The sequence below is a fragment of the Geotrypetes seraphini genome, chromosome 3 (assembly GCF_902459505.1).
Source record: "Geotrypetes seraphini chromosome 3, aGeoSer1.1, whole genome shotgun sequence".
Lineage (NCBI taxonomy): Eukaryota > Metazoa > Chordata > Amphibia > Gymnophiona > Dermophiidae > Geotrypetes > Geotrypetes seraphini.
In genome coordinates, this window is record NC_047086.1 from 89402637 (window position 1) to 89428797 (window position 26161).

The 26161-nt window shown below is 45.2% G+C and overlaps 1 protein-coding gene across 1 annotated transcript in view; it reads left to right on the forward strand.

Moving 5' to 3' along the window:
- RRM2 (ribonucleotide reductase regulatory subunit M2) overlaps positions 1-14414 on the forward strand; it is a 55587-nt gene extending 41173 nt beyond the window's left edge. Inside the window, exons 8-11 of the mRNA XM_033939402.1 lie at positions 10656-10789; positions 12336-12440; positions 12563-12676; positions 13143-14414. Of these exons, the coding sequence (XP_033795293.1) occupies positions 10656-10789; positions 12336-12440; positions 12563-12676; positions 13143-13295 (506 nt within the window). The 3' untranslated portion in view covers positions 13296-14414. The remainder of the gene's footprint in view (positions 1-10655; positions 10790-12335; positions 12441-12562; positions 12677-13142) is intronic.
- Positions 14415-26161: the final 11747 nt, after the last annotated feature.

Sequence of the window (26161 nt, forward strand, 5' to 3'; positions counted from 1 at the left end):
CTGTACGGCAACTCCTCCAGCCCCTTAACCATTTTAGTTGCTCTTCTCTGGATCCTTTCGAGTAGTACCGTGTCCTTCTTAAAGTACCAGTGCTGGACGCAGTACTCCAGGTGAGGGCGTACCATGGCCCGGTACAGCAGCATGATAACCTTCTCTGTCTCTTCAGTCCAGCATCTGCCCCTTCCATTCACTGTCTGTCTTTCCCTGCCATCTCTCCTCCTGCCCCCCCCCCCACCCCCCAATTTGGTCTAGCATCCATCATCTTCCTTCTGTTCCCCTCATGGTCTGGCATCTCTATCCTTCCCTCCCCCCTGTGGTTTTTAGCATATCTCTCTTCTCATTTCCTCCACTCAGATCTGATCATTCTCTGCTCTCTCTTCCCTTTTCTTCTCTGGTCTTCCTTCTCTATTTTCTGCCTCCATCTAAATTAAATTCTTTCTTACTATTTAGTCCCGTTTCCCTCTTTTCACTGTGTCTACACACAGCTTGTCACCCCTTTCCCTCACCCCTCCATTATCTTACTATTTTCTTCCCCCTTTATTTATCTCCTCCTTCCATCCAGTATGTGTTCTTTCCCCACTTCCATTCAGCATCTGCTCTCCCTTCTCAACTGACATCCATCTGCCTTCTGCTCTCTCTCCCTTCTTCTCACTTCCATCATCTGTCCCCTTCTCTCTCTCTCTCATCTCCTCCATTCCATCATCTGCCCCTTCTCTCTCTCTCTCTCTCTCCCCCCCCCCAACTTCCATCATCTGCCCCCCTTCCCCTCACCTTTGTGGGTCACTTTCTTTCCCCTGAGGGTGGCTCATGTCACAGGGGAAGCTTTGGCCGAGCAGAACCGCTTGATTGACAGTGGAACTTACTTGATTGATGTCGATGCTGGGGCCCGTTGCCGTTTGAAGGAAAAAAAAAAAGGTGGAAAAAAGGAACCTGTAAAGGCGAGAGGAAGGGAAACCTCCAGGACAGCTGCTTTTTGCCCTCCTTCAGCGGCCCAAGAGTTCAGACCAGCAGCGGCAGCTCTGTATGCTTTTAACTTCGGCACAGAGCTGCCCCTAATCAATAGTTTAGCGCGGTTTCATGAGGCAGCCTCGGGGCCTTTGATAGCCGGCCCGCTTCGATGATGCGATGTGGGCCGGCCTAGCAAAGGCCCCGAGGCTGCCTTATGAAACCGCGCTAAACTATTGATTAGGGGCAGCTCTGTGCCGAAGTTAAAAGCATACATAGCTGCCGCTGCTGGTCTGGAGGTGCGGAGACAAGGCAGGAGGCAAACGCGGTGGAAGGCAGGAGTCCCGGCGAAGGCAGGAGTCCCGGCACAGCGACTGCAACAGGAAGTTGCAAGTCAGCTGACGCCGGCCTTTCGTTGCGGCGGGGACCGAATCCTTCGCGGACCGGCAAGATTTTGTTTGCGGACCGGCGGTTGAAGAACTGTGCTCTACACTGTGTGCGCTGTGACAAGAAACTTGTGCGCTGCGAGGTAATATTTTGTGCGTCAGCGCACCCCAGTGCAGCTTAGCGGGAACACTGGATGCCACACCATTCACGTAAGAAGTGTTTATGAACAACTTGAAAAATTGAAGGTGGACGAAGCTATGGGACCGGATGGAATCCATCCCAGAATATTGGAGATTTGGGCAGGTCCTCTTAAATATTTGTACAATATATCCTTTAGAGATGGGAGAGGATATGTTGCAAAATGGTCGCAGAGATAAAATGGGAAACTACAGGCTGGTAAGCCTCACTTCAGTTATTTGAAAATAATGGAAACTTTGAAGGAAAGGATAGTGAAATTTTTAGAATCTAATGGATTGCAAGATTCGAGGCAAGATAAATCATGCCAAACAAATCTGATTGAATTCTTTGACTGGGTGACGAGAATTGGATTGATGTGCATTAGATGTAATTTACTTAGATTTCAGCAAAGCCTTTGACACAGTTCCTCATAGGAATCGCTTAAACTCCATAGGCTGAAGTTAGAGCCGAAAGTGGTAAACTGGATTAGAAATTGGTTGATTGAGATGTGAGAGGGTGGTGGTTAATGGAATTCGCTCAGAGGAGGGGAAGGTGAGTAGTGGCATGCCTCTAGGATCAGTGCTGGGACGAATTCTGTTCAATATCTTTGAGCAACATTGAAGGTTTAGGTTAGCCTTTTTGTGGATGTACCAAGATTTGTAAGAGTGGACACACCAGAGGGAGTGGAAAACATGAAAAAAGATCTGCAAAACTTAGAAGAATGGTCTAATGTCTGTTAATTAAAATTCAATGCAAAGACGTGCAGTGATGCATTGGGGGGGGTGGTAGAAATCTGAGGGAACCATATATGTTGGGAGCACATTAGAGAGGGACCTTGGGGTGATTAGACACCTTTAGCTCCTCGGACACAAACGGTGTGCTAAGGCAGTGGCTGTAGCCATAAGGAAGCTAGGCTGTAACCAGCTGAAGGAAGGTGTTGATGCCCCTTGATAGGCCTTTGGTCAGGCCACACTTGGAGTATTGTGTTCAGTTTTGGAGGCCGTATCTGGCGAATGATATAAAAAGACTTGAAGCAGTCCAGAGGAAGGTGATGAAAATGGTAAGGGGTTTGAACCGAAAGAAGTACAAGAGACTGGAAGACCTAAATATGTATATGCTGGAGGAGAGGAGAGACGGGGAGATATGATAGACGTTTAAATACTTGAAAGGTATTTACATAACTTAACATTGTGCTTATTGACCACGTAACCAGAAATTCAATGCAGTTTACAAAAAGTTATAGAAGTAAACGTTACATGAAATAAGATGATTCGTTAAACGGTCAAATATTTAGAAAAAAGATAGGTCTTAAATTGTTTTCTAAAATGGCCATAGGAATGGGTAGTAAGCAACAATATTCGGAACAGAGCAGAACGTGTCTCCCTGTATCCCTCCTTATTTGTCTTTACATAGGGCTGTTGCTTGCTTTGTTACAAACTTAAGGGGCACTAGAGCCCTCGATAGGAGTTGAAAACCTGGAGTGGATTCCTTCTGCATGGCTTGCGAGCATGGAGAGAATACCTATTGTCCATAATGACACACCTAATCTCTTTAGGCAACTTGTGGGGTAGCATTCATGTGGAGGGAATTATCCTTCATGGAAGAGTAGGGCTTGGTCATTTGGCTCCTCCATTGGGAGGAACTGAGGTCCCCTACTGGACAGGTCACCTCTTCTCTCCATTGAGGCTAAACAGTAGATGACTTTCAAAAGGGAATCCCTGTCTGAAGGTTATTAAAGCCCTTGAGGGCTATAAGGAGTTGGTGTACTTTGAGGGGCAGGGAAGACTTGTTTCCAAACCCTATCCTCTTTTATCCCAGGACAAGCAGGCAGCATATTCTTTACGCATGGGTGACGTCACCGACGGAGCCCACGGTACGGACCTTTTTACTAGAACGTTCTAGTTGGCCGCACCGCGCGTGCGCGAGTGCCTTCCCGCCCGACGGAGGAGTGCGTGGTCCCCAGTTTCTTCATTTCCGCGGAGCGAAGAAGACGTGTGTTTTTTCAACAGAGTTGAAATCCTCCTTTTGCCTTCCCGCTCACGTTATTTTTTTCGGTTTTTCACCTTCGGGTACTTTTTTCTTCCCAATTCCAAAAAAAAAAAAAAAAAAACCTTTCTTTTGTTTTATTTTTTCGTTCCTACCCCGGCGGGGCCTATTGCCACGATCCAGGCCTCGGGGTTTGATTTTGCGGAGGCCGTGTTTCCATTCATGCCCCCGCAACCAGGCTTTAAGAAGTGCCAGCGGTGTGCACGCCCGATCTCCCTCACTGACCCACACAATTGGTGCTTGCAGTGTCTGGGACCAGAGCATCGGGCGGACTCCTGCACCCGCTGTGCCACTCTTAAAAAGCGCACGTTGAAGAATCGTCAAATCCAACAGAATTTACTTTTCGGCACCGGCCCGTCTATGGATTCGACATCTTCATCTGCGGCACCGTCGAAATCGACACCGACCACTTCGACGCCGCCTGAGACGACGTCGGCGCCTCCGGCGCCAGGTAAGCCGGCTAAGAAGCCTTCCACCCTTGAGCGCCCTCCCACCTCGGGGACGGCACCAGTCCTCTCGGCTCCACGCCGGGCCAAGAAACGCTCCACTCCGATATCGGTGAGTGCCTCGTCATCGGCTCCCTCATCGCCGGAGTGTAGAGCGGCACCCAAGGAACCAAAAAAGAAAAAAGTGGTTCCGGTGCCTCCCCTGGATGACCGCATTGCGGCCATCCTCCAGGACAAGTTGCAAGAGCAACTCCACCAGCAACTTCAGCAGCTCTTACCATCTATCTTGGCACCGCTGCTCTCGGTACCAGACCGGCCCGAGCCCCGCACCGTCCAACCGGTATCCACTCCATTGGTACCTATGGACTCTTCCATGCCCATTCTCTCGGCACCGCACGAGCCAGTTGCCTTAACGACGACGGATCCTCCTCGGGACCGAGCAGGACACCGGTCTTCCCATGACCCGGACCGGCACCGGTCTTCCCAAGACCCAGACCGGCACCGTTCTTCCCGGGATCGGGACAGACACAGGTCTACATCGCCAGGGAATGTCTCGGTACGCTCAGGCAAGTCTTTGTCTAAGACTCACCACGCCGACCCGTCCACTCCGGTCTCTCGACACGCAACCACCGATGTCAGAGACCCGGACCTATGGGAAGAATCCCCCCCCGGTACCGAGGAGGATGCATCGTCGTCGGACGAAGAGCCTTCCGCACCCGAGACCACTTCCAAACCTGAACAATCTTCCTTCTCTAAATTTCTCAGGGAGTTGTCAGGGGCTTTGTCTTTGCCATTGGAATCTGACTCCAAAAAGTCACAAGCTTTCCTGGAGGCTCTGGATTTCGATCAACCTCCCAAGGAGTTCCTAAAGTTACCTGTTCACGATATCCTACGGGAAACTTTTTATAAAAATTGGGAGAACCCGCTAACTGTCCCTGGGGCCCCCCGTAAATTGGACAGTCTCTATAGGGTCATACCAATCCCAGGTTTTGATAAACCCCAACTGCCCCACGAGTCTCTCCTGGTAGAATCCACCTTGAAAAAGACTCAGGGCACCAGTGTGTATGCCTCCACCCCTCCTGGCAGAGAAGGAAAAACTATGGACAAATTTGGCAAACGGCTCTACCAAAATGCCATGCTTGCCAATAGGGCAAACAACTACTCCTTCCATTTTTCCTTCTACCTGAAACATCTGGTAATGCAACTCTCCTCCATGCAAAAATACATGCCGGAGCACAAGGTCCCTCTTTTCCAGCAGCACATCTCCAGCCTGCTTCAACTGAGGAAGTTCATGGTGCGCTCTGTCTATGACTCCTTTGAGCTCTCCTCCCGTGCATCTGCCATCGCTGTGGCTATGCGCCGCCTGGCCTGGCTCAGGGTCTCTGATCTAGACGTCAACCATCAGGACCGTCTAGCCAACGCCCCATGTCTGGGAGATGAACTATTCGGAGAGTCCCTGGATACCACCACTCAGAAGCTCTCCGCCCATGAGACCAGATGGGATACTCTCATTAAACCAAAGAAAAAGACTCCTCCTGCTCGTCCTTATAGGCCGCAGACATCATATCAACGCCGGTTCTCTGCCAGACCGCTCAACCCACCTGCACAGCAACCTAGGCGGGCCCGCCAGCACCAACACACCCAGGCTCGTGCCCAGCCTAATCAACCTGCAAAGCCTCTTCCTCCTGCCAAACCTTCTCAGCCCTTTTGACTCCTCTCTCCAGGGCTTAGCCAGTCTTCCACCCTCATTGCCTCTTCCTCAGCCAATCGGAGGCAGGCTCCACATTTTCTTCAGCCGTTGGGAGGTCATCACATCGGACCAGTGGGTCCTCAACATCATCCGCCACGGCTACTCCCTCAACTTCCAGACTCTTCCGCCAGACAATCCTCCCGTCGAGTCTGCTTCTCTCTCAACTCAAACCCCCCTCCTCCTGAGGGAGGTTCAATCCCTCCTCCTTCTCAATGCCATCGAAGAAGTACCTCCAGATCAAAGGGGTCAGGGATTCTACTCCCGCTACTTCCTGGTACCCAAAAAGACAGGAGACCTTCGTCCCATTCTCGATCTCAGGGACCTCAACAAGTGTCTAGTCAAGGAGAAGTTCAGAATGCTCTCCCTTGCCACGCTTTACCCTCATCTCTCTCACAACGACTGGCTATGTTCCCTGGACCTCAAAGAGGCCTACACTCACATACCAATCAATCCAACTTCACGTCGCTACCTGCGATTCCAGGTGCACCATCGCCATTATCAGTACAAGGTGCTACCTTTTGGCCTCGCTTCATCACCCAGGGTGTTCACCAAATGCCTCATTGTGGCGGCGGCCTTCCTCAGGTCTCACAACCTCCAAGTGTTTCCCTACTTGGACGATTGGTTAGTGACAGCTCCTACGTCTCCTCTTGTGCTACAAGCCACTCAACATACCATCTCTCTTCTCCATCTACTGGGGTTCGAGATCAACTACCCCAAGTCGCATCTGCTTCCCACACAGCGCCTTCAGTTCATCGGAGCAGTTCTCGATACCACACTAATGAGGGCATTCCTCCCCTCCGATCGTCGACGGACTCTGCTCCACCTCTGTCATCAGGTGCTTCTTCATCACACCATCCCAGCTCGACAGATGATGGTCCTCCTGGGACACATGGCATCAACGGTGCATGTGCTTCCCTTAGCACGACTCCACCTCAGGACACCTCAATGGACTCTGGCCGACCAGTGGTCACAGACCTCGAATCTTCTTTCTCATCCCATCTCTGTGACATCATCTCTTCAGCGATCTCTACAATGGTGGTTGAACTCCTCAAACCTTTCCAGGGGCCTTCTGTTGCATCTGCCCCCACATTCCATGATCATCACCACGGATGCCTCCCCTTATGCATGGGGAGCTCACCTGGGAGACCTACGCACCCAGGGTCTTTGGACCCCACAGGAGCGTCGACATCACATCAATTTTCTAGAACTACGAGCCATGTTCTATGCTCTCAAGGCCTTCCAGCACCTTCTTTGTCCTCAGGTTCTGCTCCTGTGCACGGACAACCAAGTCGCCATGTACTACATAAACAAACAGGGCGGCACAGGATCTCGCCTCCTTTGTCAGGAGGCTCTTCGTATCTGGACCTGGGCCACGGCCCGCAGTCTCTTCCTCAAGGCGGTCTACATCCAGGGCGAACAGAACTCCCTGGCCGACAATCTCAGCCGCGTCCTTCAACCTCACGAGTGGACTTTGGATCCTCCCACGCTCCACTCCATCTTTGCTCGCTGGGGCACTCCGCAGATGGACCTATTCGCAGCTCCTCACAACCATCAGCTGCCCCAGTTCTGCTCCAGACTCTTCTCTCCTCATCGTCTGGCCCCGGATGCATTCCTTCTCGACTGGACGGATCGGTTCCTCTATGCTTTTCCTCCTCTACCTCTGATGTTGCGGACTTTATCCAAACTCCGCAGGGACGGAGCCACCATGATCCTCATAGCTCCCCGGTGGCCTCGTCAACACTGGTTCTCCCTTCTACTTCAACTCAGCTCCAGGGAGCCCATTCCTCTGCCTGTGTTTCCTACTCTACTTACACAGCAACATCAGTCTCTACTACATCCCAATCTGTCTTCCCTCCACCTGACAGCTTGGTTTCTCTCGGGCTGACCTCTTCAGGAAATCTGTCTCAGCCTGTCCGTCTCATTTTGGACGCCTCCAGGAAACCGGCCACCCTCCAATGTTACCATCAGAAGTGGACCAGGTTCTCCTCTTGGTGCCTCCGCCATCATCACAATCCCACCTCCTTAGCGGTGGAAACTGTTCTGGACTACTTACTCTCCCTGTCCAACGCAGGCCTCAAGTCTACCTCAATCAGAGTCCATCTCAGTGCCATCACGGCATTTCATGAGCCTGTCCTAGGAAAACCTCTCACGGCTCACCCTCTGGTTTCCCGATTCATGAGGGGCCTCTTCAACATCAAACCACCTCTGAAGCCTCCTCCGGTCGTCTGGGACCTGAATGTGGTTTTGTCTGCCCTCATGAAACCTCCCTTTGAGCCACTTGCCACAACTTCGCTCAAATTTCTGACATGGAAGGTTCTTTTCCTCATTGCCATCACCTCTGCCAGGAGGGTTAGTGAGCTTCATGCACTGGTTGCCGATCCACCGTTCACTATTTTTCACCATGACAAGGTGGTTCTGCGCACCCATCCAAAATTCCTTCCAAAGGTGGTCTCAGCTTTTCACCTCAACCAGTCCATTGTTTTGCCTGTGTTCTTCCCGAAACCTCATTCACATCCCGGAGAACAGGCATTGCACAGTCTTGACTGCAAGCGTGCCCTGGCTTACTATCTCGATCGTACAAGGGCTCACCGCTTGTCCCCTCAGCTCTTCCTGACCTTCGACCCGAATCGTTTGGGTCGACCGGTCTCTAAACGGACGCTATCCAACTGGCTTGCAGCTTGCATCGCGTTCTGTTACGCTCGGGCCGGTCTGTCACTAGACGGTGCTGTCACGGCCCACAGGGTAAGAGCTATGGCCGCTTCTGTTGCTTTCCTCCGTTCCACACCCATTGAGGAAATCTGCAAGGCGGCCACCTGGTCCTCAGTTCACACATTCACTACTCACTACTGTCTGGATGCTTTCTCCAGACGGGATGGGCACTTCGGCCAATCTGTACTTCAGAATTTATTTTCCTAATGGCCAACCATCCCTCCTCCCTCTTTGTTAGCTTGGAGGTCACCCATGCGTAAAGAATATGCTGCCTGCTTGTCCTGGGATAAAGCACAGTTACTTACCGTAACAGGTGTTATCCAGGGACAGCAGGCAGATATTCTTACGTCCCACCCTCCTCCCCGGGTTGGCTTCTTAGCTGGCTTATACTAACTGGGGACCACGCACTCCTCCGTCGGGCGGGAAGGCACTCGCGCACGCGCGGTGCGGCCAACTAGAACTTTCTAGTAAAAAGGTCCGTACCGTGGGCTCCGTCGGTGACGTCACCCATGCGTAAAGAATATCTGCCTGCTGTCCCTGGATAACACCTGTTACGGTAAGTAACTGTGCTTTCTTGCGGATTTGACTCTCTTCCATCTTCAAGATGGATAGACACATGATGGCAGATAAAGGCCAAATGGTCCAGTCTGGCCATCCACAACATCCACTCTCTTCCGTCTTCTCCCTAAGATCCTTTGTGCCTGTCCCATGCTTTCTTGAATTCAGTCTGGTCTCCACCACCTCTACCAGGAGACTGTTCCATGCATCTACCACCCTTTCTGTAAAATATTTCCTTAGATCACTCCTGAGCCTATCACCTAACTTCATCCTATGCCCTCTCATTCCAAAACTTCCTTTCAAATGAACTCGCCTCGTGTGCATTTATGCCATGTAAGTATTTAAACATTTCTATTATCTCCTCTCTCCTGCCTTTTCTCCAAAGTATACATGTTGAGATCTTCTGTAACCATAGACCAGTGTTTCTCAACACATGGTATGCATGCCCTTGGGGGTACATGGGCTGCATGTTGGGGGTATGCGGCCTGGCTGCTGCCGGGGATCCCTCCCTGCCCGCCCCCCCCCTGCTGCAGTCACTGCCAGGGTCCTTCCCTCCCTGCCTGCCCGCCCACTGCATCAACCCCATCCCTGAAGCCGACCCTGTTACTTCGTTGGAGCCGGACTGGCTCCCTCCTCCCCCAGCAGCACTCCGTGCAGGGATGCAGGCAGCAACTCAACACCCTGCGTAGCTGACCCAGAACCTTCTCTCTGTCAGAATTGATGTCGAGAGGGAAGGCTTGTGGGCCAGTGCAGCGCATTAATCACTGCATGCACCTTCCTTGCATGGAGTTGCTGGAGGAGGATGGAGTGAATCCGGCTCCAACAAAGTAACGGTCAGCTTCGGTGGTGGTGGTGCAGCAGGTGTGCAGACAGGCCAACAACTCCATCAGATGTGCAAAAGGTTGAAAAACCAGATTGCACAGATGTTCAAGGTTGTCACTGGCTTGTGGATATTTTGACCATTTGCCTTTAGCTTAAACAGTGTCTATTGAAATCTTTCAGTGACAAGAACTTACTCATTGGCCCTGGAAAATCTACAAGTATGTTCTGTTGTACCAATAGACAGCATACAGTCTTCTACCAATTGTTATAAACAAGAATGTTGCAAACCCATAGCCATTAGACTACTCTCTTCACTTGGTTTCTGTATTTTTTTTTAAATCACATTACTAGTTTCCACCATCTCCCTGGAGCCCACTTCAATGCACGTTAGACACTAGTGGCTCTGCCATTACAAGGTGCAAGGATTTGTGGTTACTGGTTTTCAATCTAGTGTTGATAGATAAACTGAGCAGTGCACTTTGACATGTGATAAGTTAACAGCAAATTGCAGTAACTTAGGTGTCTGGATGTAGGGGATGAGTTTCTGTTGCTGAGGGTGAGTGGGGTAGGAAGCTATGTAAGGTAAGTACATAAGAATAATCATACTGGGTCAACTGGTCAGACCAATGGTCCATCTAGCCCATTGTACTGTAGGTAGAGAAAGAAAAGAGCCAGCTGAGGCTGAAAATCTTAACAGCATGTCTTGCTTCTGGTAAGCAAGGTTAAAATAAATGCAAGTCTAGTGTAGGCTACAGGGTCCTCTAAAGATAGTGAAAGTAAAACTGCATCTCTTCTGATGTGTTGCTCTCAAACAGGGGAACGTGTGGTGGCCTTTGCAGCAGTAGAAGGCATATTCTTTTCGGGCTCATTTGCATCTATTTTCTGGCTGAAGAAACGAGGCTTGATGCCAGGGCTCACGTTCTCCAACGAACTTATTAGTAGAGATGAGGTAAGGGCTTCTTGTATTAAACTTTTTTTTGTAGTTAAGATTAATTTTAGTCTGGATAAGTGTCAATTCTGTTTTTGGTCATTTAGTATTTACTATACATAGCAGTATGTTCTTAGAAATGTATATAGCTCACCTCTGCTATAGCATATCTATACTCTTCATCTTTAAGTGGAAGCTACTGTTTGAATCCAGAGATGGCTGAAGCAGAGCTGATCCTGTTGTTGTTTTTTTTTTTTTTTTTTTTTTTTTTTTTTTTTTTTTTACAAACTGGGCTAGTGGCATCCCCACAAGTCTCCCTATCTCACTCCTTTAGCACACATGTATATATATTGGATCACTACCAATCTGTGGAGAATTGGGAGATCTTACCCCCAGCTGAAGTGACAACTCAGCCAAGTGGGGCCTGCTAAGCATATGATCTGTCATGCAGCTTCTAGGCTTTGATATTGTGATTTTACACTACTGCTCTTAGCCCAGCTGCAGTAGGCTGACAGCTGATTCAATATGTGTTAGAGCATGCATATAATCTGAATTGAGAGCTTGCACAGATGCTGGGTTAAATACTGAAGAAAACTGTGTGCCACAACTTACCATATATACTCTAATATAAACCAAGTTTTGGGCCTAAAAATGGCCCCAAAATGGGGAAGTTTGTTAATATTCAGGTCAGCGCTGATCCACCCCCCTCCTGAACCTGTTGGCAGGCTTCTGCCGGACCTGTCGTGAGACCTGGTGGTCCAGCAGTGGTGGGGACAGGAGGGATCCCTCCCACCTCCTGTCCCAGCCAATTTTAAAAAATTTTTACCTCCCTCCCGCTTCCCCCATGTACCTTTAGTATCCCTTGTGGTCCAGCGTTGAATCATGGCAGGAGCAACTTTCCTTCGCTCCTGCTTTTGCAGAGCCGCTAGCTGATTGGTTGCTGGTTTGGAGGAACTAAAAGAAAATTAGCAGGCAAGACCAAATTTCTCCTTAGTAATGTAACTTGTAACTTTTTTTCAGTACACTTCTCCCTCCGTATTCACAGTTTCAGCAATTCACGGTTTTTAGCTTGTTGGCTTCCCTCCCCCCCCCCAAAAAAAAAAAATTACATCAGTTTGCGTAGAAATCGCCGATTCCAAGTATTTACAGAGAAAATCGCCGATTCCCAGCACTTTGTTCACCATGTTGTGCCTCTCCTTCAGGAACAGGCCATGTCTCCCACCATGTTTGCGGTTTAACCGTATTCTCAATGGATTTTAATAGAAAACAGTGAATAACATGAGAAAGTTATTTGCGTTTTTTCTGTATTCGCGGGTTTGTTAATCCCCCTATCACAGCGAATACAGAGGGAGAAGTGTACTGTACTGTGCAAAACGCATATAAAGGACAACAGGAAAAGGGACTGCATACAAGCAAATTAGATGAAACTGCTTGTCAATTAGCAAATGTAAATATAATTGGATATATTATGGTACTCCAATATGCTAACTTGATGCATGGTTAGTCCATGGTTGTTCTTTGTGGTATGTTTCTTTGTAAGTGTTCTGTGCATGCTTCAATATTTCAGGGTTTACATTGTGACTTTGCCTGTCTCATGTTCAAACACCTGGTGAACAAACCGTCAGAGGAAAGGGTGAGGGAACTAATAATTGACGCCGTCGGGATTGAACAGGTACATATCCTTTGGGGAGGGGCAACAGGAATGTGTCAATCAGTAATATGTTTAACATTTGAATAAAAAGATCAAAATGAAGCATGAGTTTGCTTAGAACAATTGGTTTGGACTTTTTGCAGGAGTTCCTGACAGACGCACTGCCTGTAAACCTGATTGGAATGAATTGCACTTTAATGAAGCAGTACATAGAGTTTGTAGCAGATAGACTGATGCTGGAGCTGGGCTTTGGCAAGGTAAACTCTCTACATTATTTTTGATGCATGCTGATCAACTCCAAGCATGGCACTAGGAAGCACTTCATTCTTGCAAACCATTTTCAGTATAAACTGGTGCCCTTCACAAACCACTGAAATTTTTGCTAAAATTGAGCAGAGGACTAAGAAGTTTGGAATTATTTGCTCAAATTCCAAAAATTTTACAATCTGAGGCCTACTCAACTAAATCTAATTTAGCATTCAGTTATTGCCATTGCACTGTTTTACCATTGGGCCTATGCTAAGGTAACATGGGCATTACCAAATGCTAAACATATAATGCAGAAGTGGGTGGGGACTATACTTTATAATATGGAGGTCATCACTGCACATCAGCTGGCAAAGGATGTATAGGCTCATGTATTTGATATGCCACCTTTCTGTAGTATAAGTAAGCAGTTTGTGAACCTACTAGGAACAAGATCTACATATCTTTTTCTTTCAGATTTTCAGGTCTGAGAATCCATTTGATTTTATGGAGAACATTTCGCTGGAAGGAAAGACTAACTTTTTTGAGAAGAAAGTTGGCGAGTACCAGCGAATGGGAGTAATGTCCAAACCAACAGACAATGCATTTACCCTGGATGCTGACTTTTAAAAAATGGAGATTACAACTTTGTCACCTGTTAACGTTTTGGCATCTTGTTGCATGTGAAGTTCTGAAGCTTTCAGAAACTGCCTTACTGTGACTGGTGCTCTTCTAAAAGACTAGTTTACCTATTTGTAGACATGTTTTTGCTGCAGATTGTGTTTAAGTTTTTCATAGAGTAAAATTCTGACTTTGGGTCATCAAGCCATAAAGAAGAATGACTCTTCTACACTGTGCTGCACAGGTGCATATCTAAGAAATGATGTAGTCTCAAAGGAAGTTAGGTTGCTGTGGGACTGCTTTGAAAAAATTGTCTTCAGGGTCAGCTTTATTGCCTCACTGCCTGTTACCAGGTTTTAGGTTTACTTTTTTTTTTTTTTTTTAAGTATTAAGTTTGTATATAAACATGGCACTTTACAAATCAGATGGCTGTTTCAATCATTTGATAATTTGAAGGGGGATGGACATTCATTTTTCACCTATATAGCCTGTACTATTCAGAGGTGGCAAATTACCAGGGTCAAGGCGAAATGTATAGTATAATATAATACCAGTCTAGTTTAGATGGGGCATACAATGAATTAGTGCAGAGTTTTCAGTAAAATTTGTCTCTCTTTTTAAAGTTGTATTATTAGATGACTGTCCTGCTTAGATTTGTTGCATGCACTAAATTTATCCTATAAAATCTCAATACTAGAAAAATCTAGCACTGAGAAATAACAGATTTCTGTTCATTTTAATTGGACTTTATGAAACCATAACTTTGTCTAGACTGATAGTTTTTACCAATCTAGATTTGCATAGTCAGCTAAATAGATAAACAAGAGGTAAAGTGTGGCTCCTATGCTAAGTAACTATCAGAGCAGGTACAGATAATTTATCATAAAGGACTGATATTAAAAATATACATAAATAAGGGAATGATTTTTTTTGTTGTTGTTGTTCTCAAGTACTATATTGTAACGAAAATATACATCTTTATCAGAAAGCTATAAGCTGCTTTTACATGGATGGGTATGATCTTTTCAGAGTCATAAGCAAAATGTCTGCTTATTCCATTTCTGCCTGCAGGATGCTATGGATTACAAAATATCAGGGAATATATTCTTTGACGTAGCATTCAAAAAATAAAATGGATTAGACAGTAGAATGGGGATTCCTCCTACAAAGTGACCTTGAGTAAATCATGTCTAGGGCAATGTGTGTAGTGGTTCTGAAAAGATAAGGGTTCTGTATCTCAACTTGTAAGTTGTTTGTAGAAACAGTCAATCATGTTTAGTGTAGGGTTGTGGGGTTTTTTTTTTTCTTTCTTGTCCCTCCAGACCAGCACAGAACAGATGGGTTTACACTCCTCTGCCAGCAGCTGGAGACTGAGAACACATTGACTTTTGGAATTAGTACAAGTGGGCTGTGCAGTCCCATCTACTATCAGTCTGCTCTCATTCTCCAGCAGGTGGAAGTGGTAAGCCTGTGCAGTCTTTCTTCTGGTTAGTTAGGGCCTGTTGGATCTGATTAGTGGCCTTTTGGTCCCTGCTTTGTCCAGACAGAGCTTTGAGGGTGGGGAGCTTTTGAGGGTCTGTCCAACCTTTGGGGGAGGGGGGGGGTGCTGCTGCACTCGGGTGGCTGAGTCCCTCCCCCCATTCCACCCCCTCAGTTCTAATTACAGGTGCCTCAGGTATATGCTTTGCTACAGTTCAGGCAAAGAGTACAGCTTTGACAGCCTTTGGGGTCTACTCCTTTAATTTTTACTTTAAAAAAAATACCAAAGTAGTGCCGGTCTGAAAGGAAGTATTTAATTGAGCTTAATTGGGTTTTTATTGCTAACCAACACTTGTTCTTTCCTCCTTAGCAGTTTACAATGAGCACTTTAAAGAAACTGAGAAGTGTTCAATGTGTGCCTTATAAGTGGTTGATGTGGCCGGCGTGTGCATGAAGTGCTCTGGCTGCTGCGAGGGGGAATCCTCATCTCGTGCTGACGAGTAGGGCTCTCCTTTGCACGTGCACCACTTATTGGCTGTAAGCAGTGGTGGAAGTCTGGGCTTCAGCCTGCCCTACACAGGGATTTCCCCAGCTGCTGGGGAACTCTGGTTTCCCTTACTGCCGATTTTCTTACCACTGCTACTACCTGCAGTTCTGCTTTAGCAGCTGGGCCCATTCAGGCCTCTTTGTCACTACAGGCCTTCTGGGAGATTTTTTTTCAATGGGCTTTTCCTCAGTTTTGGTGGGAAGTTCTGTGCCATTTTGCTTGTGTCCTCAGATGACCTTCCTGTTTTAGAGAGACAGAAATAGGTCTTAGGTGTTTCTTCTGCACCTGCAGTGAGTCCTTTTTGTCCCCGATTTTGTTTTGGCCATGCACAAGGCTTACTTACAGATGGCTGGCGGTTTTGCTTCCCTAGGGGTCTCTGGTTCTTCAGACAAGTCTTTTCTTCGGTGTCTCCCATCCAAGCAGCTGCAGGTTTCTTGAGGACAAGGACTTTTTCCTCACTGGCAAGCCCTGATGAGGACTCTGACTTTTTGATGGACTCAAGATTCTAGAGCAGTGGATAATGCGAACGGTTGAGTTTTTTGTATCCACTCCGATTCAGCTCCCCTCAGCATCGGTGTTGTCCCTGTCTCCTTTCATATCCAAGTGGCCAAGGGACTCTTGGGACAATGATTTTTTTCTAGGGGGAGCAGTTTTCTCTTGATGAGGACCTGGACCCTTTGGGAGACCTCCAGGATCCTTTCTGGGGGACAGATGCTGCTGGCAGCAGTTTTTCGATTTCATCAGCTGGCAAAGATGTGTCGGTGGTGCACATCTTTCAGCAGTAAGGGCTCCAGGAGCTTAATGTTCAGGTCTTCTTGGTGTTGCATTTTGAGGAAGATGCAAATGAGCCCCCGTATGTGGTGGACCCTCTGCTTCAGACTAGCGATGGCTCCTCATTCCTTCGCTGAGTGATGGTGGTCGTAGTGGCTTACTTAGGATGTACTGGCAGACCTGTCTGGCTTATCTTAGATAACTGGCTAATCAGAGCTCCTTCGTTGGCTGAGGGTTGTCTACAACGGTGGATCAGATGATCCATGTGCTGAAGAGCCTTGGTTGGATTGTAAATTACAGAACAGGAAGTCTCACACTAATGAAGTCTTGGATTACCTGGGTGTCCTCAACAATGTGGCTGTGAGCCACGTCTGTCTTCCAGGGGCATGCAGATTCAGCTTTTAAGGATTTCTTCAATTCTCCAGCTCCTTTGGCTTGGGATTGTCTTCAGGTCCTGGGATCCATAGCTGCCACATTGGTTCTTGGGCAATTGCGCACATGTATCCTTTCCAGTATGTCATACTCCCGCTGGGCTAGGCATAGAGACTCGTTATAGACCTGTCTTCCCTGATCTCTGGAAGCTCAGGCCAGCATGATTGGTGGTTTCCTCCGCAATCGCTATGCAAGGGCATACCACTGCAGATTGCCTCCTAGGTTGTGATGCTAACAGATGCCAGCCTTTGGGGCAGAGGAGTCCATTGCACTCTGTGTCCCATTCAAGAGTATTTGGCATCTTTTCAGTGGAAATGGTTTGATTGGAGCTCAGATCCATTTGGCTGGTTTTAGTGTGCTTGTTGAAGACTCTAGAAAGTCAAGCAGTCAGTCTTCTCCGCAATTCAACAACAGTAGCCTATGTAAATTGACAGGGAAGTGCCAGGAGCAGCTTTTTGGCTCAGGAGGCCTCCCTTCTCTTTCTGTAAGCAGAGCACCACTTCCAAGTGCTTTTGGTGGTGCTTGTAATGGGAGTCAACATTGTTCAGGTCGACTTACTCAGCAGATCAGGGTGACTTGGATCTTGCCCTGGCAACGGTCCGAGCCATTGTGCAGCGCTAGGGTCATCCCCACTTTGATCTTGTGGCCATAGCAAAGAACCTGAAAACAGATCAATTCTTCAGTTGCAGATCTGAGCTTGGAAACAAGGGTTTTGATGCTCTGGTTTAGCCCTAGCCTCAGAGTATTCTCCAGTATGTCTTTAGGCTGAGTCTTCTGGTGGATCACAGACCATATCATTCTGTGGCTCCAGTCTAGCATGGCAGGCTGGTACGCAGCTCTGTTGCATCTTCACCAGCTGTAGCAGGTGGTCTGGTTTCAGATGCAGATCCATCCTTGTTAGAGCAGCAATTTGTTCAGTTCCTAACTAAAATGGGACCGAAGCTGTTATGCTAGTATTCTATAACAGCAAATAGACATCTACTCTTCTTTATAGAATTTGTTTCAATAAGGTACTCCATTAAAGAATTACCCCTTATTTCTCACTATTGTATTATCCTTCATCTCTAACATCATTAATGTGAGATGCAGTTTTCTCTATTATTGTTCCTGTAGTATTAGTATTTAAATTATAAATGTGCTAGGAGGTTTTAATATCCATTTTGATGCCCTTGCCAGTTCACATTTTTGTTGATACCCTCACTGACTTTACTGCACTGAATATTCTCTCTCCTAGCCACTTCACACTTTGGATTAGCCACTATCAGGCTGCAAATACAGCACTAATGCTGCTTATCTTGACCCTGGAAATAGCATCATCAAGGAGAATCATAAATTCAACATAGAACTGGTGCATGTCTAAGGAATGCACACAATACATTTTTAGTTTCACCTCCAGGAGCAAGAACATATACATTATTGGGTGAACCCACCCTTCCCATGTGTGTAGGTGGGCCGTGAGACCCCCAGAACATATCACCCCAGGTAGTGAGGGATCTGCATACCAAGTTTTGTTCAAATCGGTCCCACAGCTTCTTTTTTTTTTTAGTTCAATATTTTTTATTGATTTTTTTGAAAAAATATAAGAAACAGTTCAAGTACATGGTATCAAAATATAAAACAAAACATTTAGTATAACAAATATTCAGTTACATTGTGCAATGTAGAATTGAATCGTTTTAAAAGATCTAAAGTACTAGGACTGTTCATGAAAAAATAGTAAAAGAAAAGATAAGAGGAAAGAGAAATTGAAGGAAGAAAAAAAAAAAAAAGAATAAAATGAGGAAAAAAGATGAGGGTAAAGAAAAAGAAGAGGAAGAAGAGAGGAGTGTCTATGAAATAGATTGAACATATGAGTCCAGGAATTTCCAGGGTGATTTACATTGTATCAAATTTTTGGAAAGTTGAATTATATTTTTCTTTTCATAAGCATATGATTCAAATTTATGATACATGCTCAAAGAATTCCACCAGAAGGTATAGTTTAGTAATGAAGAGGACTTCCAATTTTTCAAGATGTGCATAAGGGCAGTCACAAACATTGCATCAATGAGTTTAGGAGGACAGTTAGACTGTGTAAAACAAGGGTGTTGAGATCGGAGAATTATAATGTCAAAGGAAATTTCTTCTGAACAATTGGTAATAGACTTTATGGTGTCCCAAATGCACGTCCAAAAGGAACGAACTTGAGCACAATGGAAAAGCATGTGATCAAGAGTCCCAGCTTCTTTCATACAATTCCAACATATAGAGTCTTCTTACATTTTTTCCATTGCCTTGAATGGGTGAAATCTGATTTTCTGTTTGTAGCTCCGCCCATGTGTGCAGGTGGGCCGCGAGACCCCCAGAACATATCACCCCAGGTAGTGAGGGATCTGCATACCAAGTTTCGTTCAAATCGGTCCCACAGCTTTTTACATTTTTTCCATTGACTTGAATGGGTGAAATCCGATTTTCTGTTTGTAGCTCTGCCCACATGTGCAGAAGGCCGCGAGACCCCCAGAACATATCACCCTAGGTACTGAGGGATCTGCATACCAAGTTTCGTTCAAATCGGTCAAGCAGTTTTTGAATTAATGTGAGAATGGCATCTTTTTACATTTTTTCCATTGACATGAATGGGTGAAATGTGATTTTCTGTTTGTAGCTCCGCCCACGTGTGCAGGTGGGCCGCGAGACCCCCAGAACATATCGCCCCAGGTAGTGAGGGATCAGCATACCAAGTTTCGTTCAAATCGGTCAAGCCGTTTTTGCGTGATCGCGGCACATACACACATACCTCCGATTTTATATATATATAGATGAAAATGGAGAATTCCTTCAACTAATGGAGCTGTTACGGTTTCTTCTGTGGATTCATTCTTCCACTCAGGAAAACAAAGAAAAACTGCAGACAAACGTACAAGATGCAGGCTATGGGGTTCATAATAATAATTTTTAAAAAGTCTAAAAAGTGTCCTAAATGGCTACTTGGACGATCAAAAAGCCTGATTGTCCAAGTACCCATAACCAAAGCTGGTTTTTAGACATATCTAAAAACAGCTTAGGCCTTTCCCCTGTCTCTAGATGCACAGAGAGAAAAGAGGTGTGTTTAGAGGAGGGAAAAGGGCGGGCAGTGGGCGGACCTAAACCTAGGCGTACAACAAGTATAACCAAAACATTTACAGGTTGCCTAGTCGGCACTTAGACCTTTTTGACTTAGATGAAGTCAAACCAGGTCTAAGTGGTGAAAAAGGGGCCACTGAGCTGATGGCCGCTGGCGCCATCAGTTCAGCGGCCCGGCAACCTACCCGCTGCAACCATCGCGGCAGGAGAGATGCCTCATCTCCCCTACCGCGATGCCATCACTCCTCTACCTGAGTATGAGCAGGCCAGGAGGGAGCCCAAGCTCTCCTGGCCCCGGCGACCCCCCCCCCCCCTCTGAAAGGAACGGGCCAGAAGAGAGCCCAAGCCCTCCTGGCCCCAGCGACCCCCCCTATCCCCATCCCCCACTACAATACAGGCAGGAGGGATCCCTGGCCCTCCTGCCCTCAACACAACCCCCGATCGGCCGACCCACGACCCCCTGCCTGACCCCACGATCCCCCCACCCCTTCCCCGTACCTGTAAGTTGGCCAGACGGAAGGGTGCCAAGCCTGCCCATCCGGCAGGCCAGCCGGGTCCAGAATGGGGCCAGATTGACCCAGGTGACAGAAACCCCGCCGACAGGTGGGGCCTGGGCCAATCAGAGTAGGCCCGGGAGCCTTAGGCCCCTCCTGTGGGTGGGGCACATGGGCCCACCCCTGATGAAGGCGTGTTAACCGAAACACGGAGCGTGTTGGATCCCTTGGTTTGTTTAAAGGTGGTAACATTAACCACAATCAATAATTGATATAATAAACATAGCTTGCATCTTGTACACTTGTCTGCAGTTTTTCTTTGTGCTGTTTCTTCCTCACTGCAGATTGTGTTGGATTTTCTTTTTGATTTTCATTCTTCCACTCATCAGGCTGGTCATTGCTTGGTATTTCTATTAAAAAATTGGTAAAACTCCCTTTAAACCCAGTCCAAGGATGACAGCTGCACTAAAATTCCAAGATTAAAGGGGTTTCATTATGGGCTCAATTATCCCTGCGAATGACCAAAAAGCCCCGGGCAGGAATTCATGGGTGACTAGCACCAGACCCGAAGGTCTAAATAAACCCTGCCCAGTACATCATGATACCCTTGTTTAGAATGTTTAATTAATAATATTAAATAAATATAAAGTGCAAACGTGCATCCAATCAGGGAATAAAAGGAGGGAAAGAAGTATTTGAAAACCCCCACAAAAATCAATATCAAAAAATCATCAAAGGTCAGTGAAATAATTTCATAAATATATAAAATAGTAGCTTCAACAGTTCATAGATTCAAAAAGTTCAATTCGTATCATATCACCATTATGTCTCCGATCATCAAGAGTAAATAGCAAAAATATGATAAACACTCCAAACTTGCATCAGTTAATCAATCAATTAATACACTTAGCTGGATCTTCAATTTCATAGATTCATATTCATGTCACCACCATGTCTCCACTCGACAAGGCCCCGTTTCATTGTCTTCTTCAGGAGGGAGAGTTGATAAAAAGACGGTGAATCATCTAGTCCTAGACCTGGGAGTGAAAGTCTAACAAGCCCCGCTCTGCTGCCAGCAGCACAATCACACTGGAACCGAAGGCAAGGCACAATGGCATCTGGGGTATTCAAAAACCTCCAAGGACCCCGTCCACAGCAGTGCACTGGGAAAAACGTAATGACGTATGTCCCACAGGTGAAAAGAGATAAAGTTGGATGACTGAAAACAAAGGAATCAAAAGTAAAAAAAGAGTCAAGACAAACAAAAATAAAAATAACCCAGACAGTCAAAACGATCAACCCAGAAGTCCATTGTGAAAAAATTATTATCATACGTTGCTTTTGAATAGACTATGTAGTAAAACACTTGTTTACATTTTCATTGAGTCCCAATGGGGAAAATGCCTTGAGATGAAAAATCCAAAAGTTTTCCCTCTTTAGCAGGTAAATGCTTTTATCTCCGCTAAAGGCAATAGGTAATTGTTCCAAGATGCACCATTTTCGTGAGACACTACTCTCCTGCATTTAGAGGATTATTTATTTAAATTTTCACAATTCACAAGAATAATCTTGTTCCATGCAACACAGGGAAAGAAACAACTTTTTACCAAAAATCAAATACAGAAATATAGCTTATCCCTTTCTTAGACCACAATTATGGGGGTGTGGAAATCCTTTATAATGGAGATATTTAAAGTAATAATAAATTCAAAAAAGGCTTAGAGCTCCTTTTATCAAGCCGCGCTAGTGGGATTAACATGTGCGATGTTTCATCCCGCGCTAACCCCCGCGCTGGCCAAAAACTACCACCTACTCAAGAGGAGGCAGTAGTGGCTAGCGCGGCTGGTGATTTAACGCGCATTATTACATGCGTTAAACCGCTAGCGCAGCTTGATAAAAGGAGCCCTTAGTATGAAACCGGTTACTATCTAGCTAATAATCCATTCCTTAATAAGTTTTTAATGATCTTTTTTATTTATTGATTGATTGATTTTCAAATTACATACCAAGTAATCACTTGTACAGAAAGTAAGTTAGTAAGATATGACCTATATCCAATATAAATCATAATCAGACCTATTTAAACAAAATGCAAAGAGAAATTTCTTTCAACTAACCCAACTCAAGTCCTCAAAATATAGATTTTTTTTTATTTATTTATTTTATTTCTTATATACCGCTATACCATGAGGTTCTAAGCGGTTTACAATAAAGATGCAATAAAGATACAATAAAATAAAAATAGGTACTTGGAAGTTCTCTAACTGTCCCGATTACATTTAAGTGAGCAAAAGAAAAATAATATAAGAAGATAAATTACAAACAGAACTGAGGTATGGGCAGTTTATATAAATTATAGAGCTGTTGGTTTCTCTTTATCCAGTCAAGACATAGCCAGAAAAGCAGTTAGCTGTTGAAGTTCAAAAAAGACATATTTAACTGAACGGTAGCAGATAATACACTTGCAAGGATGTCTCAAGTAAAACGTTGCTCCCAATAAAGTGACTCCAGGTTTCAATAATAGAAAATCTCTATGTCGCTTTTGAGTTTCTCTAGAGAGGTCAGGAAACATTTGTATTTTGCAACCAAGAAACTCTTTCTGTCTGTTTTTAAAGAAAAGTCTCAATAACCATATTTTATCTATTGCGAGAGCTACAGTCAGAATCATTGTAGAAGGTACAACTGTCTATCTGATGTTTCTAAAATTTCAGAAACATTCAATGGTGCCTGATTCAGTATTTTAGACTGCAATTGAGCCCCATCTTTATTTGGCAAGTAATACACTTGAGCAAATAGTGGTAAAGGTTGTTTTTTTATTTTTATTTTTTGAAACTTGCAAAGTTTCTATCAGGTATGTCCTGAGCATTTCCCTGGGAGTAACCTTAGTTAATCTAGGGAGGTTGATAAGTCTCAAATTATTATTCCGAGAGGTATTATCAAGTGTTTCCAATTTCTTTCTAAGATTAATATTATCTTTAATTAGGGACTCTTGTACTTGTTTAGTCATAAGACTATCTTGGTCAAGCTTTTGAATCAAAGCCTTTTAAACAGTCAAATCAGCGGTTAAATCTTTCAGCTCTCTAGAATGTTGGATCAATTTTCCCTCAATGTATTGGAAATTGGGACTAATAGTTGCCAAAATTTGCAATCAGATCCCATAATGTGTCTAAAGTCACTTGTGCTGGTTTCTCCCATATTGGAAAACTTTGCTGGGTGTAAAAGTGCTCACTGTCAAAAGAAGAAAAGCTTTCCTGGTTAAGTTCTGGCTGGAGTCCTTCACCTCCGGTTGCTTGTCCTACCCTAGCTTCTTCCGTAGTTACTCCCTGGTCAGAGAGCACTGTTTCCCCAGTCTCCGGCGATGTTCTTGCTGCCTCAGGGGAAAGTACCTCCCCCATCTCTGGGGTTTCCTCTACCCCTGGAGATCTGGTAGACCGGGGTCACGGAGGTGGAGCTCTCAAGTCAGGACTTAAGGTGGTCTCCAGCCCAGGAGAGACAACCACGATCTCGCCTTGTTCAGGTGCTCTCAGCAGGCTAATTCCCGACATGGGTAAAACTGCCCCCTGCAACCGCTGCAACATTTCATCAATTCTGCCAAAGGAGGGCACATCAGAGCGCCACGAAGTGCCAGCCGCACTCCTGCCCCTTCTCTTCGGCATCCTAAAGGTAAATCAGACCGCAAAGCCGACTGAGCAGGAAAAAAGTAAATTGAATGGAGCGGTCAGATGCGTCGCTCTCAGAGCATCTGTACCGCGGCCATCTTGGATCCCCCCTTAATGATCTTTTTTTTTTTTTTTTTTTAGTTCAAATATTTTATTCAGTTTTCAATAACAGAACAAATAAAATAACATCAAGATCAAGTTCCATAAAGCAATGCATCAGTAAAGTGATTGGTATAGACAAATTCCAATATCTGACAGCGCATTGTAAATCTAGGAAAGAGAAAGAAAAAAGTAATAATAAGATCCTAATATTTAAGAGAACTTAGGAAAATAAGTAGTAATAAATGACTGCTTGGCTAGCAAACTCAAAATACATGAGTTAGTTATCTAACATACAATGAAATAATTCTACATTAATCGGTACAATAGTCTAGAAAAGGCTGCCATATGGTATTTATTTTACGCAGTGACCCTTTCCGTTCCGCTGCTGCTAATTCAAACTTGGCAATAAGGCAGACTTGATTCCACCAAGCTGTATAGGATAATGAAGAGGAGTTCTTCCAGTTGGATAATATCTGCTTGATAGTAATAGCAATTAGAGCCTTGAGTAATTTGGCTTGAGGTTCAATAAGAGAAGACTTAAGTCCATGATGGCCATACATCACAACTGCTAAAGTGATGGGTTCCGAAATGTGCAGTATAGCACTTATAGTACGCCAAATTTGGGTCCAGTAATGGTTAATGACGGCACAATGAAAGATCATATGATCCAAAGTTCCAGGGGAGTTATGGCACGACCAGCATTTTCCATCTGATACATTGGCCTGGTGAGCAATTTTGGCCAACTTCAAAGGGGTCCAATATGCCTTATGTAGGAGAAAGAAAAGGGATTGAGTTATAGCAGAGGAGGCAAGCGTGGAATGGGACATCTTCCATACATCATTCCAATCAGATGTATCCAGTTTCAAGCCAGTGTCATTGTTCCAAATTGAGTGTAAAGTATTGAGTGAGAAAGTATCATGCTTCCTCATGATTTTGTACCATTGTGATGATTCATGCCTGTTAGAGGTAATTTGAGCACACAAGAGCAGAATCTGAGGAAGTTCATCTTGAACCGGTTGTCGTTTTATATAAGCAGTAATAGCTGATTTCAGTTGAATCCATTTAAAGAAATGCGATTTTGGAATCTGATAGGATTCAGCCAGCTGTTGAAACGGGATCCATTTGGAATTCGAGTAGAGTTGACAGACGAGTTATTCCTTTGGATTTCCATGCTGAGTTATGGACAGGTGTGTTTTGTATGCGAATGTTTTGATTATCCCAGAGTGGCAGTTGGGTGGTTTCATGCCATTTCGGAGAAAGCAGAGCATCAACATGTCTGATGGCTGTGCAAGTTGATGCAATGATTGGTTTTAACAGTTGAGAATTGATACGACCAATGAAAGGCAGGTTCTCAAGGGGTACTTCTTTAGAAATAAACCGTTCCAATTGAAGCCATTTGGGTTCTGTGGTGATATCTGTGGTCAAGAGCCAGCGGGAGCCTTGTCGGAGCAGGAAAGCTATATGGTAGTTTTTAAAATTAGGAAAATTAACTCCTCCAGACTCTTTAATATTTCTCAGTTTTTGTAAGCTTATACGTGGTGGTTTATTGCTCCATAGGAAAGCTGTAAGCATTTTGTCCAATTTAGTGTAGAAGGTAGGTTTCATCAATATAGGTAACATGCTCAGTGTGTAGTTTATAACTGGAGAAATCATCATTTTAATTGTATCCAATCTGCCCCACCATGATAGTTTTAGTGGAGACCAGGTGGTGATGAGAAGTCGGATTGAGTCGAGTATGTGATCCGAGTTGAGATCTACAGTTGCTTCCAAGTCAGATGTGAAATATAGTCCAAGATATTTCAATTTGGTAGGTGACCACATTAGTCCAAGATCATTGATGGATTGACCTACTTCTGGACAGTTTAAAGGCATTACCTCTGATTTGGAGAGGTTTAGTTTGTATCCAGAATGAGTGGAATATTCCGACAACAATTGAAGTAGTGGAGAGATGGAGTCTGGCGTGAGATATAACAGAATGTCATCAGCATACGCTGACAGTTTAATACTCACTCCAGCATAGTCAAATCCTTTGATATGAGATGAAGTACGAATTGCAATCAGGAGAGGTTCCAGAGCTATATTGAAGAGTAGAGGGGATAATGGACAACCTTGTCTTGTTCCTCTGCTAGGATTGAAGGGTGAGGAAAAATATTGATTAGCATAAATTTTATTGGTCGGTGAGGAATACAGTACCTTTACCATGTTAAGAAATTTAGATGGGAAACCAAACCATGTCATTACATTAAAAATAAAAGACCATTCTACACGGTCAAAGGCTTTTTCTGCGTC